General features: G+C 39.6%; 1 protein-coding gene across 3 annotated transcripts in view; it reads right to left on the reverse strand.

The window, feature by feature from the left end:
• Window positions 1–14,388, reverse strand: part of luzp2 (leucine zipper protein 2) — a 409,997-nt gene that overhangs the window by 181,291 nt on the left and 214,318 nt on the right. For 2 of the 3 annotated variants that reach the window (XM_059976014.1, XM_059976015.1), the window contains exon 3: window positions 13,142–13,212. The exons of the other annotated variant lie outside the window; for it this stretch is intronic. In XM_059976014.1, coding sequence (XP_059831997.1) covers window positions 13,142–13,212 — 71 coding nt within the window. The remainder of the gene's footprint in view (window positions 1–13,141; window positions 13,213–14,388) is intronic. 3 annotated transcript variants of the gene reach the window in all.

Genomic DNA, 14,388 nt, shown 5'->3' on the forward strand with positions numbered 1-14,388 from the left:
AGATTTTAAAAGAAATGATAATAGACAAAGTGAATACATTAGTTCTTATCTTCTAAACTTCCATGAGTACTAGAAATATCTCCAAAGACTGAATGCAGCTTCAGAAAAAAAAACAGCTTTATCTGTGGGGGAAATGCTGGTATCTATTTGAAGGGTCTGGTAACAAGATCCTTGGAAAATAACAATAGCCTTGAGCTGACAGGCATATATGAAAGAGCCAGCATATTTGACAAACCAATTAGAATGTTTTGAGTTTGTAGCCAGCCCCACTGACAAGGCCAAAGTAATTAATGTGGTGTATTTGCTCTTTCAGAAGGCTTTTAACAAGGTGCTACACTTGAGGTCCAAAAAGAGAATTTTAAAAACTTGGGAATTGGGGTGAAATATGGATTTGGTATAGCAACCCAAGAAAGAAATGTGCAATTTTCTGGTTTGGTGGTTGTAACTTAAGGGTCCTACAGAAGCTGCCACTTGGACCTCAGCTTATCACTATCTACAGTGCCTATAAAAATTATTCCCTACCCCCATTGGAAGTCTTCATGTTTTTTTTCATGTTTCATGAAATCACAGTGGATTTAATTCGGCTCTTTTGACACTGATCACCAAAAAAAGACTTTTGTGTCAAAGTGAAGAGATCGCTACAAAGTGATCTAAGTTAATTACAAACATAAAACAAAGAATAATTAATTGCATATTTACTCACTGCCGTCAAGTCAGTACATGGTAAATGCACCATTACCAGGAGTTACGGCCTTGAGTCTCCATGGATAGGCCTCTATCAGCTTTGCACGTCTGGACATTGCAATTTTTCCGCACCTCTTCTTTACAAAACTGCTCAAGCTCTGTCAGATTGCATGGGGATCATGAGTGAACAGCCCTTTTCAAGTCCAGCCTCAAACTCTCAATTGGATTGAGCTCTGGATTCTGACTTAGCCACTCCAGGACATTAACTTTGTTGTTTTTAAGACATTCCTGTGTAGCTTTGGCTTTATGCTTGGGGTCATTGTCTTGCTGGAAAACAAATCTTCTCCCAAGTTGCAGTTCTCTTGCAGACTACATCAGGTTTTCCTCCAGGATTTCCCTGTATTTTGCTGCATGTACTTTACCCTCTACCTTCACAAGTATTCTAAGGCCTGCTGAAGTGAAGCATCCCCACAGCATGATGCAGCCACCACCATGCTTCACGGAAAGGGTGGTGTGTTTTTGATGATGTGCAATGTTTGCCTTACACCAAACATAGCATTTAGTCTGATGGCCAAAAAGCTCATTGTTGTATGTGCAGTCTCTCCCATCTTGACCACTGAAGCTTGTAACTCCTCCAGAGTTGTTTTAGGTCCCTCACTACTCCCCTTTTTGCATAGTCCCTCAGTTTTTGAAGATAGCCTGATCTAGGCAGATTTACAGCAGAGCCATATTCTTTCCATTTCTTGATGACTGACTTAACTGTACTGCAAGATATATTCAGTGACTTGGAAATTTTTGTGTATCCATCTCCTGACTTGTGCTTTTCAATAACCTTCTTGCAGAGTTGTTTGGAGTGTTCTTTTGTCTTTGTGGTGTAGTTTTTGCCAGGATACTGACCCACCAGCAGTTGGATCTTCCGGACACAGGTGTATTTTCTCTACAATCGAAACACCTTGACCACACACAGGTCTCCAAAAACAGATCTTCATTTAACTAATTATATGACTTCTAAAACCGATTGGCTGCACCAGTGCTAATTTAGTGTGTCATATTAGAGGGGGTGAATACTTATGCAATCAATTATTTTGTGTTTTACATTTGTAATTAATTTAGATCACTTTGTAGAGATCCATATTCACTTTGACATGAAAGTCTTTTTTTGGTGATCAGTGTCAGGAAAGCCAAATTAAATCCACTGTGATTCAACGTTGTAAAACAATAAAACATGAAAACTTGCAAGAGGGCTGAATACTTTTTATAGGCACAGTAGCTCAATGATTTGGTCGAGAAGACCAACTATAATGTTTTGATGATTTTTGAAAATACAACACCAATGCTCAGATGGGAATTGAGAAGTATTCAAAGAGGGTACAGAGGGATAAAGCTAGGCTCTGTGAATCAAAATCAGGTTTACTATAATGGCATATATCGTGAAATGTGTTTAACTGTGCAGCAGCATTTTACAAATCATAATAATAATAAACTATTCATTGCATAAATAAATATATATGTATATGTGTGTGTGTCTGTAAATACTGTAAACAGTGAACCAATAAAATGTGATGGTGGAAGGGAAGTAACTCTTTTTGAAACATTCAGTGTGTGTCTTCATGCTCCTGTATTTCCTTCTTGATGGAAGCAATGAGAAGAGGGCACTTCCTGAGTGTTGGGGGGTCCTTATTAATGGATCCCGTCTTTTTGAGGCATTGGCCTTTGAAAGTGCCCCCAGTGCTGGGGAGGCACGTGTCTCCGATGGTACTGGCTGAGTTTACGACTTTCTGGAGCATTTTACAATTCTGTGCAGTGGCCCCTCCAAAGCACACTGTAATGCAATTGGTTAGAATACTCTCCACAGTACATTTGTAGAATTTTGTGAGAGTTATTAGTGTCATAACAAGTTTCCTCAGATTCCTAGTGAAGTATAGCTGCTGTTATGCCTTCATTGTAGTTGCATCAATATTGTGGACCCAGGAGAGATCTTCAGAGACGTTGACACCTAGGAACTTGAAACTGCTCACCCTTTCCAATGCAATTCCTTCAACGAGGCCTAGTGTGTGTACTCCCGACTTCCTTTCCCTGAAGTCCACTGATCTGAGTGCAAGGTTGTTGTTTTGTCACTAGCTGATCTATCTCACTCCTGTACACCTCCTTGGCACCATCTGAAATTCTAATGATCATAATTGGGTCATTGGCAAATTTATAGATGGTGTTTGAGCTATGCCTAGCCACACAGTCATGTGTGTGTGTAGAGAGAGAGAGTAGATCTGTGGGCTAAGCACACATCCTAGAAGTGCATTAGTGTTGATGTCAGCGAAGAGGAGATGGTGTTTCCAGTCTGTACAGACTGTGGTCTCTCGATGAGGAAGTTAAGGATCCAATTACAGAGGAATGTACGGAGGCCCTGACGTCACAGCCTGACACAGGTATTGCTGTTGTCCAGGTGATCCAAAGCCGAGAGACAAACCAGTGAGATTACATCAGCAGTAGACCTATCGTGGTGATAGGCCGATTGCAGCGGGTCCAGGTCTTTGCTTATGCAGGAGGTGATCCTAGCCTTGACCAACCTTTCAAAACACTACATCACAGTAGATGTGAGTGCAACTGGGCAATAGTTGTTGAGGCAGCTCGCCTGCTTTTCCTGGGCGCTGGTATGATTGTCACTCTGTTGAAGCAGGTGACAACCTGCTGCAGCAGTGAGAGATTGAAGATGTCCTTGAACACCCGGCCAGGTTGGTTGACACGGGTTTTCAATGCCCTACCAACTAGACCATTGGGGCCTGATGCTTGTGAGGGTTTACCCTCTTGGAAGGTGGTCTGATAGAGATCACAGGATCAGAAGGTGCTGTGGGCATTTGCAAACTGTAGTCTTATTTTCACTTTCAAAACATGCATAAAGGCATTGAGCTCATCTGGGAGAGAAACAACTCTGCCATTCAAGATGTTAAGTTTTGCCTTGTTGAAAGTAATGACTTGCAAACCCTGACAGAGCATCCGATTCTGTCTCTATCTTCAATCAGAATCATTTTCTCCCTTTTAAAATAACATTCTGTATGTTGTACCTGGACTTCCTCTAAAGTTCTGGATCAGCAACTTTGAAAACCACAGATCTAGCCCACAGCAGACTGCAAATCCCCTAGTTAATCCATGGCTTTTGGTTTGGGTATGACAGGTATGTTCTCAAAGGTACACATTGATCTACTCAGGTCGATGACAACTGTGGCATATTCATTCAAATTCAGAGATGAATCCCTGAATTTTGTCCAGTCCACTGACTCAAAGCAGTCCTGAAAGTGCTCCTCCACCTCCCTTGACCATATCTTCTTGGTGCTCACCACTGGTGCTGTGCTATTTAGTCTCTGTCTATACACCATATTTGTAAGTACAGCCAGTTGATTCGACTTTCCAAACTGTGGGTGTGGGATGGCACGATAAGCGTACTTGATGGTGGTATAACAGTAGTTAAGCGAATTGGCTCCTCTGGTTCCACAGGTGATATGTTCCTGGTAGTTTTTCAAAGAATTCTACAAGTTAGCCTGGTTGAAATACCCCGCAATGATAAGGAAGGCAACTGGGTGTATTCTGTTGTGACTGCTGATCACCGTGCTCAGCTCCTGCAGTGCTGGCTGACATTGTCCTGAGGTGGAATCTACCAGGATGATGGCAGAACACTCCCTCAGAGGGACGTCACTTGACGGCTGGATGTTCCAGGTCAGGTGAGTCGGACTAAGACAGAATGCTACATCTGTGCACCACAATAAGGTAATCATAAAGCATACTCCACCTCCTCTATCTTTAAAATACTAAGCCTTTGTGGTGAATGGTGTAGCTGTAGCACTGCATCCAAAATAGCAGAGGATAGCCATGCTTCCGTGAAGCAAAGTACACAGCGGGAATGAATTGTGGAAAAATATACCATCATTCTCATTGGTAGATAAAATAGAAAAAACAGAGTATTTTTTAAATGGTGTTAGATTGAAAAATGGGATCTGGATATTCTTGGACATGAATAATGATTAGTCAAAGTGCAATTAGCAAGACAAATGGTATGTTGACCATTATTTAAAGTACATTGATTTCAGGACTAAATATGCCTTTTGCTATTATATACAGTAAATTGTGCATCTAGAATTTCGTATACTAATGTTAGCTCCCTTGATGGAAGAATACATTTGTAATTAAGGGAATCTAGAGAAGTTTCTATTTGTTTCCTGAGATAATATTTCTGTGCTGCAAGGAGAAATCAAGCAGTTTGGGGATATACGCTCAGAGTTAGAAGAGTGAGTGATTTCTTAGAAGTATATATTTTAAGGGTTTTAGACAGTGGTGGATGCAGAAATAGCATTTTTACCACCCTGATATCACTAGACCCTAGGAGGTACAGGCTATGAATTCACAATTGCACAGCGTGTTTGTCACTCCTTCTGAATATTCAGCTTTAAAATGATCACATAGTGCATAAAATCTTAAACTAAGTGGCCAAGTTTTCAAGCTTTCTTAAATCTTTTTCTCTCCTCAGACTCAAGGCACTCAAGGCAAACCTGAAGTTGAATAAGGACAAATGTCAGCTAGGAGGGACTGAACTTACCTTTGTGGGTGATATAGTTAGCAATGAGGGTGTGTGTCCTGATCCATTGAAGGTTTCTGCTATTGAGAGCATGCCAAGACCGCAATGTAAAAAGGATGTTCAAAGGTTCATGGAAATGGTCAAATACTTGGGAAAATTCATACCCAATCTTTTGGAACAGCTTGCTCCATTGAAGCAGCTAACAGAAAAGAAAAATGAATGGAGCTGGAATCATGAACAGGAGAAGGCATGGCAAAATCTCAAGTAAGTGCTCACTAAAGAACCTGTGTTGAGATTCTATGATGCTGAGAGACCCATCAAAATCTCATGTGATGCATCTCAAGAAGTCTTAGGAGCAGTATTAATCCAGAAACATGATAAGGAATGGCTACCAGTGGCATATGCATTTTGTTCATTATCCGACCAAGAAACAAGGTATGCCCAAATTGAAAAAGAATTGCTCAGCATTATGTCCGCTTGCGAGAGATTTCATCAGTTTGTGTCAGGGCAATCTATTGATGTTGAAACTGATCATAAGCCTTTGATTACGTTGTTTTGCACACCCTCAAGTGATTGTCCTTTGCGAATTCAGTGAATGATGATCAAACAGCAAAGTTATGTATTGAATGTGTCACACACACCTGGAAAATTCATGTACATGGATGACACACTTTCCAGAGCTGTGGTTCCAACAACAAAAGACAGTCACAGAGACGCTATTGATGCTCAGGCATTTGTTAATATGATTATAGACACTGTACCTCTTGCTTCCAAAAAGTTGGAACTGCTGCGTCTTGAGACAGAGAAGGACAAAATTCTCAGTCAGGTAATACAAGTGGTGATGGATGGATGGCCAGATAATAAACATGACTGGACCTCAGAGATACAAGAATATTGGAACCACAGATCAGAACTTTCTGTTGTGGATGGGATAATATACAAAGGTAGCAGAATTGTGATTCCTAAAAGTCTCTGAAAAGAAGTGTTTGGAAAAATTCATGTAGGCCAGCTAGAAATTGAAAAATGTAAGAGAAGGGCATGGGAAGTGTTGTTTTGGCCCAGGATAAATCAAGACATTGCAGAATTGGTGTGTTCTTGTCAAATATGCCTTAAATACCAACCTAGCAATTCTAAGGAGCCACTGCATCCACATCCTAATCCTCAAAGACCTGATCAGAAGGTAGGCGTTGATCTTTTTGTAACTGACAACAAAGATTATCTATTAATAACAGATTATTACTCATCGTATCCCGAAGTGTGTGGTCTGAGCAGAACAAGTGCGGAGAATGTAATTACATACATGAAATCAGTTCTTTCCAGACATGGTGTACCTGACAAAGTTTTCACAGACAATGGTCCACAATTCAATGGTGAATGCATGAGACATTTTGCTCATGAATGAGGCTTTGTTCTTACGACATCTACTCCATTTTTCCCTCAGTCCAATGGACCAGTTGAGAAGTTGGTAGGAATTATCAAGAAACTGATGCACAAAGCAAAAGATAGTGGAGGTGATTTTTATAAAGCTTTGATAGCCTATCGCAGTACTCCACTTGAATGTGGATTTTCACCTGCTCAGCTCTTGATGGGACGCTGTTTGAGATCCAATCTGCCAATAGATGAGAGCCTTCTGAGAACAGAGGGAGGTGAACAAATGAACAGATGGAAAGATGAACACAAAGCAAAGCAGAAAATATACTTTGACAGACGTTCTCGTCCATTACCTGAACTGCACCAAGGAGAAAGGATACAAGGCAAAATGAACATATGGACACAGAAAGCTACCGTACTTGAAGAAGTACAACCCAGATCATACATGGTCCAAACAGAAGAAGGAGCAGTGTTAAGAAGAAATCGCAAAGACCTCAAGAAAGGGCCAACTTCAGAGTTTCAGTTAACTGATGCAGACCAGACAAAACACGGAAATAACAAAGAAACACAAGAATTGTGTGAACCACTTAAAAGGTCTTCTCATGTTCATAAACTGATAGAGACATGTTAAATTATGCATTTGCTCTGGTCGATATTGCTAATCGTCTTTCTTTTTAAGGAAAGGAAGATGTGGTGATATGATGTGTAAGAACGTGATTGGAGAGAGTTCTGAGTATGCAAAGGAATGATTGAAAGATCAGGAAGATGGTATTGTAAACACATGGTGGTGGTTGTTAAATAAAAGTTCTATTTCTTCCAGAAGATGTTTCTTTATTAGTAACCCATGGTATGCATGAATATAAAGAATACAACAATAAGTAGTGCAAAAAGAGAGCAAAATAGTGAGGTAGTGTTTATGCGTCCATTGTCTATTAAAAATCTGATGGCAGAGGAAAAAAAGCTATTCCTAAAACATTAAGTATGTGTCTTCAGGCTCCTATACCTCCTCCCTGATTGTAAGAATGAGAGGGGGGCATGTCTTGGGTGGTGATGGTCCGTAATGATGGAGGCCACTTTTTTTGAGACATCATCTTTTGAAGATATCCTCAATCCTGGGTAGGCTAGAGCTCATGGTGGAGCTGTCTGAGTTGACAACCCTCTGCAGCTGGCCCCTGCATACCAGCTGGTGATACAAACAGTTAAAATGATCTCTGTGGTACATCGGTAGAAATTTATTAGAGCTTATGCTTTACCTAGCTTTGAGGTGCTCTAGAACACCACACTTGCAGCTGGAGAAGTTACTGTACATCGGCTGCACTTATATCTCCCAGCATCTTGGATCTTGAGTTCTCTGTCCAAGTGATTAAGACATTTACTTGCATCTCTTACAATTTGGTACTTGGTCTTCATGGGTCAAAATACAATCTTTTCTTCTTTAGATAAACAGACAATTAGTGATCCCATTGTGAAACAGCTCCACTCTGTCTAAAGCATTGACTCCGGGTTATTCCCTGCTTCATTTCCACACCATACTTCTTTTGGACCCTTTTTTTATGGGTTATGTCCCTTGATGACAAGGTCCATGCTAATCAAACACCATTACGTCCTTTAAATGTGGTGGTTAGCCATCTCCTTAAAGCACTGCACTTCTTATGGTGAGGATGCTCTTAACTTACTGTCAGGTAGAGTGTTCCAGGATTCAGATCAAGTGACTAAGAATTGGCAATATACTTCAAGGACAGGCTAGTGTGGGACTTGGAGAGAATTGGCTGGTGGTGGTGTTCTCATGCTCTCCTACCCTTGACCTTCTTGCTGGCAAAAGTTACAGGTTTAGATGCATTGGTGGTATAGACTTGGCAAATAGGTGCACTGAGTGGTAAACATTGCAGCCACCCGTATGGCAGTGATAGATGAAAATCAAGAGGGATACTTTGCTCTGGATGGTATCGCTCCTCTAGAGAGATTTTGAAGTTATATTCATCCAGGCAAGTGGAGAGCATTCCATCATGCTCCTCAATTGTATTTGGAGGAAAAGACCTTAGGATATAAGAATATGTCATCAGCCAAAGGATGCCCAGGCTTTGGCCTGCTTTAAGCACAAGAGATCCTGCAGATGCTGAAAATCTATAGTGACACACAAGATGTTGGAGGCACTCAGCACACCAAGCAGCATTAATGGAGGGGAATAAACAGTCAAAGTTTCAGGCTGGGTCCCTTCATTGGGATCTGTTCTTGTGTTCATGGTATTTTGTATCTCATCTTTCCTTAAAATTCAGCCCATCAAGTCTATGCCAGCTCTTAGTAAATACTTCAGTTCAGTTCCCCTAGTAATCTAAAACTTAATCCATTAACTCTCGCCAGCTCCTGTCCATCTATGCCATCAACACTGTGAAGAGGATGATTAGCCCACTGGATATCTTTGGGAGACCAGTGCATAGTGAAAACCTGCAAATGCCACAACCAGCACCTAAAGTCACGATTGAGTAAAGTTGACAGTGTCATGCAGCAACAAGATTAATTTCCGTGCCACTTTTCCAACCTCAGTTGAGTTTCTACTCAGTTGTAAATCCCCAAGATGCAAATGGGGACAGATTTAGCTGCAGGAATGCCAATGAAAAACAAAGGTGGGCAGATTCTTTTTTGTTGATAGCTGACAGTTTGTGTCACGGGTGTAACATGCTACTAGTCAGCCCATGCCAAAATGTTTCTGGGGCTTTACTGCATGCAGATATGGCCTGTTTTCTCTGCTGATGCGTTGCGGATGAAGGTGAACATTGTGGAATCATCAGACACCCCTACTTCTCACCTTATGACAGATGGGAGGTCACTGATGAAACAACAGAAGTTGCTGAGGCAGAGGACACTGCACGAGGAACTCCTATGGTGATATCACAGGACTGATATGATTGACCTCTGACAACTACAACCAATTTTCTTTCAGCAAGATATGACATTGCTTTTACTATTCTCTATTATGTCCATTGACTTCTGTTTACCAGGGCTCCCAATTCCCTTTCTAATGCCAAAGATATTGACTCCTACCTCTCTTCTCAAGCTCAAGCCCTTTGGTCCTGGTTTGGATTTTGATTTTGACCTTGCCTGGGGCTAAGAAGTCTAATGAAGCTTAAGAATCCTTCAAGTTGCATCTTTACAGACTTCTGGAGGTTATCAAGACTCCACATCATAATAGTGCACATCATAATAGTGTTTATCCAAGACAGTGAAAGGAAGATTGAAATTCCATTGTCAGTCAGTGTTACTGACTGGGTTGATGTAAGTCAGATTGAACGGATGTACATTTTCCAAGCATATATCTATCCTCAATCACTTTTTTTCCTGGTGAAATTGCTCTGAATTTATTGCCATTTTGTTGTTACTCACTTCTATAAGTTCAGCTTCTTCTGCTTTTGAAATAGACTGTTTTCTGTAAAATTGACATTATGTGCTATGCAACTGAATCTTGCTGTGAGTTCAGTAATCAACATCACCCTTCCTTTAGGTATCAGATAACATTGCATTAACAGGACAGAAACACTTCTGTCATTTCACGTATTATTACTTTCATTCCTAATCACAAAGGATGTGCATTTCAATTTTTTAGTTACTCCTATTTATATTATTAGTTCTGCAAATTAACTGTTCTAGCATTTCCCTCTCTCAAAACTTCCTCTTTATCTTTTTTAATAATTTCTCCATTTCCAGTAAAATATCATTAATTAAAATGTTTAACTTAATTCCTCTCTCCTCTGTTGCTGTCTATGTGTTGAGCATTTCTGTTTATATTTAGAAATAGTTCATGTTAAGTCTTTCAAAGTAAAGATTACATGCTTTCAACTGGGAATACTACATTCAGAGACTAAGATTCCACTTTACTCTGGAATCAGGTAAATGTTTGAGTCTAGATTTACTGTATATTATCCCTGACAAGAAACTTGACCTCCTCAAACTTCATTTATCTCTCATTAAACAGAGTACTGCCATTCATTGAATGGTTCAATGGTTCCATTTAATAATCAGATAATGTATACAGTATACAAACTAAAATTCTTACTCTTCACAAACATCCACAAAACAGAAGAAAAACCTCAAAGAATGAATGATAGAAAAACATTAGGACCCCAGAACCCCCTGACTCCCTCCCATGCACAAGCAGTAGCAAAGCATCAAACCTCCCCGCGCATTCCAGCAGGAAGCATCAGGGCCCACCACCCACCAAGCAAGCAATAGCATGGTCCCTAAAGAGACCATGATCTACAGTCCAAGAAAAAAACATCATTCACCCAACAGTTCGACGTGCCACAGACTCTCCCCCTCATGAACAAGAGAGAGAGAAGTGTCACCCCTTCCACCGTGAGGGGGGAAATGAACAGACTGCTGTTTCGTTGTGACAGTCTGAAGCAAAGATTATTTGAGCTCACCCTACTCAAGGAGGGAGGGAGAGGGAGAGGGAGAGAGAGAGGGAGAGAGAGGGAGAGAGGGAGAGAGGGAGAGAGGGAGAGGGAGAGAGGGAGAGAGGGAGAGAGGGAGAGATAGATTGTGATTGTGCAGAGCTCTCGGATAGCTGCACCCGCGGTCTCAATATTCCAATCTCCCATGACGCTTCTCTGAATAAGTTCCCATTCACCCAAGCAAGTCATTTCGAAGAGTAAGCTATCTCTAGGCTGTTTACTGAAGGATCCTTTAGTTTCCTGTTTTCTGATAATCTGTTACATTCCCCTAAGGATCCTATGTTTACTTTCATATCTCAAAGAGTCATGTAGTTGGAACTCTAATGCTACTCTAGTTAGCATTTCAGTCTTCCGCATTCAAATCCTTGGTATTTGAATTTACTTGGACAACTAATGGTCAGCTCTATTGCTTCCTCAGATTGGTACCTGTGCAAGAGTTTTCATTAGTAATTGTGTGTGGAGTCTATGGGATTAATAGAAAATAAGGAAATAAGTGCTGTGTTCTGATTACCTATCTTGGGAATATTATCCCCAACATTCAATCAAACTAATAAATCATGAGTGTTAAGATTATTTAAATATATAACAATGATTTCTGTAAGAATAAATTTCCATTAGAAACCATATTTATACTGTCCATAGAAAACTTACTACTGACAAAGTTGCGATAACATGGTGAAAATCTTGCCAGCATGTGTTATTAGATTGGAAACATGATAGCCATATGATTTAGACTGATTTGGTTGGCTATTGATATAGAAGCTATAAATATGTGCAAGATCTAATCCATCTTCTAAACCCAACTTTCAGGTTGGAGGAGCAGTACCTCATTCCGTCTGGGTAGTCCCAATCTGATGACATGAACACCAGTTTCTTTAACATCTGGTAATTTCTCCCATCCCCTTTGCTCCTTGTTCCATTCCACATTCTGGCTCTCCCCTTACTACTTCTCCTCTCTTACCTATTGCCTCTCTCTGATGCCCTCTTTCTTCCCTTTCACCCATGATCCACTGTCTTCTCCTATCAGATTCCTTCTTCTTAATCCCTTTACCTTTTGCACCTATCACTTCCCAGCCTCTCACTTCATCCCCACCCTCACCCACTTACCTCTCACCCCTCACCTGGCTTTATCTATCATCTTTTAACTGGTACACTTTTCCTTTCCCCTACTTTCTGACTTCTCTCCCCATCCATTCCAGTCCTGAAGAGTGGTCTCGAATGGAAACATCAACTCTTTATTCCATTCCATAGGTTCTCCCCGAGCTGCTGAGTTCCTTCAGCATTGTGTGTGTTACTCTAGATTTCCAGCATCTGCAGAATCTCTTGTGTTTTCCATCTTTTAATAGCTTTTTTTGTTTTCAAAAGGCTCAAATGGTATTGTTTATTCCTTCACTGAAAAATATATGGATTTTACAGGATAATTGCAGACATTGCAGACTAATTAAATTCAGAGCACAACCAACAGTCCCAACAGAATCAGACAAATTTGTCTTTATGCCACCCATTATTTCATCATTGACATTTTTCATTGTTCTGTGCAATTGAGTGTCGATGGCCAAAATGTCAATGGCTTGCCTATAAGTGGCATGAAGAAAAATTTGTCTGGTTTTGTTGAAGTACTTAAGATCTGAATTTTATTAGCTTACAATGTGTGCTATCACTCTGTAAAATATGCACATCACTTACTGAAGAAATGAAGAAAATAAGGAAACCAAAGCAATCCCATACATTTATTAATATCCTATTTACTGTATTGATGTGCTCTGTCATATATTGAAAGCATAAGTGTAGGAGAGAAAATATAATAAGTTAGGATTCAGTATGAGACTATAGTATCATATTATAAATCTTAAATCAGAATTCTTCCCTTAAAACCAAGTTCACTGGCATATGATTTAGTCTGACAGGGTTAGATGCTTGGTAACCAAAGAGGTTACAATAGGAGTAAAGACAGATTGCTTACTTAAATCTGGGAACATACGTAACACTATAATTATGAATAATATTACCAATATATTCTACACACTTACCACAGGCTCTTTTCATACACAATAATGAAAGGTAAATCACTCACTTCTGCTTCTGGCTTATCTCCAGAAGTTTTTGCACGTCATTTTTGGCAGCTGCTTCTTCAGTTTTCAAAGACTGTTGGGCAGTTTGCAAGGGAATAAATGGTGCAGTAAGAAAAGATTCAAATATATTTTAAAAATGCAATATAATTTCAATAATTAAAAAACATTAATAAATGCTGTACAGAGAACAATTCAATTTTCTACAATGATACTAAATTAGAGAACATCTATTCTATCAGTTTGAATTCCCCCGTTTTAGTGCTCCAAAGATACAATTAGACAAATTACACCTGCTTCTGGAAATATGGATGGGGATTAGTTATAATGCAAAATACAAACATTTCAAGTATTTACAAAGCATTATACCATCAGTACTAATTATATTATTCAGATTCAGTTTATTGTCAATGTGTTCCAACTGGAATAAATGTTTGAATATAAAGACATTTCAGTCTTTTATGATGTGACTCAGTTTCATTTATTTTAAATAACTATTTTCTGATATGAATCCTGTTACTTTTGACTAAATATTAGTTGATATTAAATGCTTAGATTGAACTTGATGTATTCTTCCACGCTTGAATTTCAGCTGGATTTTTAAATCCATAAACACCGATCCCAGATCTTGATGTTGGGGAGCATGATAGTATACCTTTTTACAGTGCTAGCAATTGGTGTTTAAAAACCTTGGCTGTGTCTGCAAGGAGTTTCTATGTTCTCTTTGTGACCACATGACTTTCCTCTAAGTGGTCCACATTCCAAAGATGAATGGCTTAGTAAGAATCGGGCATGCTATATTGGTGCTGCAACATGATGACCCTTCCAGGCTGTTCCCAGCACATCATTGGACTGTGCTGTACATTGTCACAAACAATGCATTTATGTTTTGATGCTTCAGTGTACATGTGACAAATTTGGCTATTCTTCATCACATTACTTCTATCTCACCTCACTGTTCCTGGGGATATATATACAGTAGGTTACCCTGGATAGTCAGCCAAGCAAAAATCTGCCAGTGGGCTAAGCAAATTACGGGAGTAAATCGAATCTTAGAATAAGAGTAATCAATATTATTATGCCACCATATGAATTTAATGTTTTTTTGAAAATATTCTAGCAACATTTAAATTTTCTGCAAATTTCCTTGTAAAATATTGGTTCCAGGGCAAATAATATTATTGCTTGAAATCAGAAAAAAATCTCAATAGCTTGGGACTTTTCTGTGAAGAAAGAAACAGAGAAAGTCAGT

Source organism: Hypanus sabinus, chromosome 7 (genome assembly GCF_030144855.1).
Source record: "Hypanus sabinus isolate sHypSab1 chromosome 7, sHypSab1.hap1, whole genome shotgun sequence".
NCBI lineage: Eukaryota > Metazoa > Chordata > Chondrichthyes > Myliobatiformes > Dasyatidae > Hypanus > Hypanus sabinus.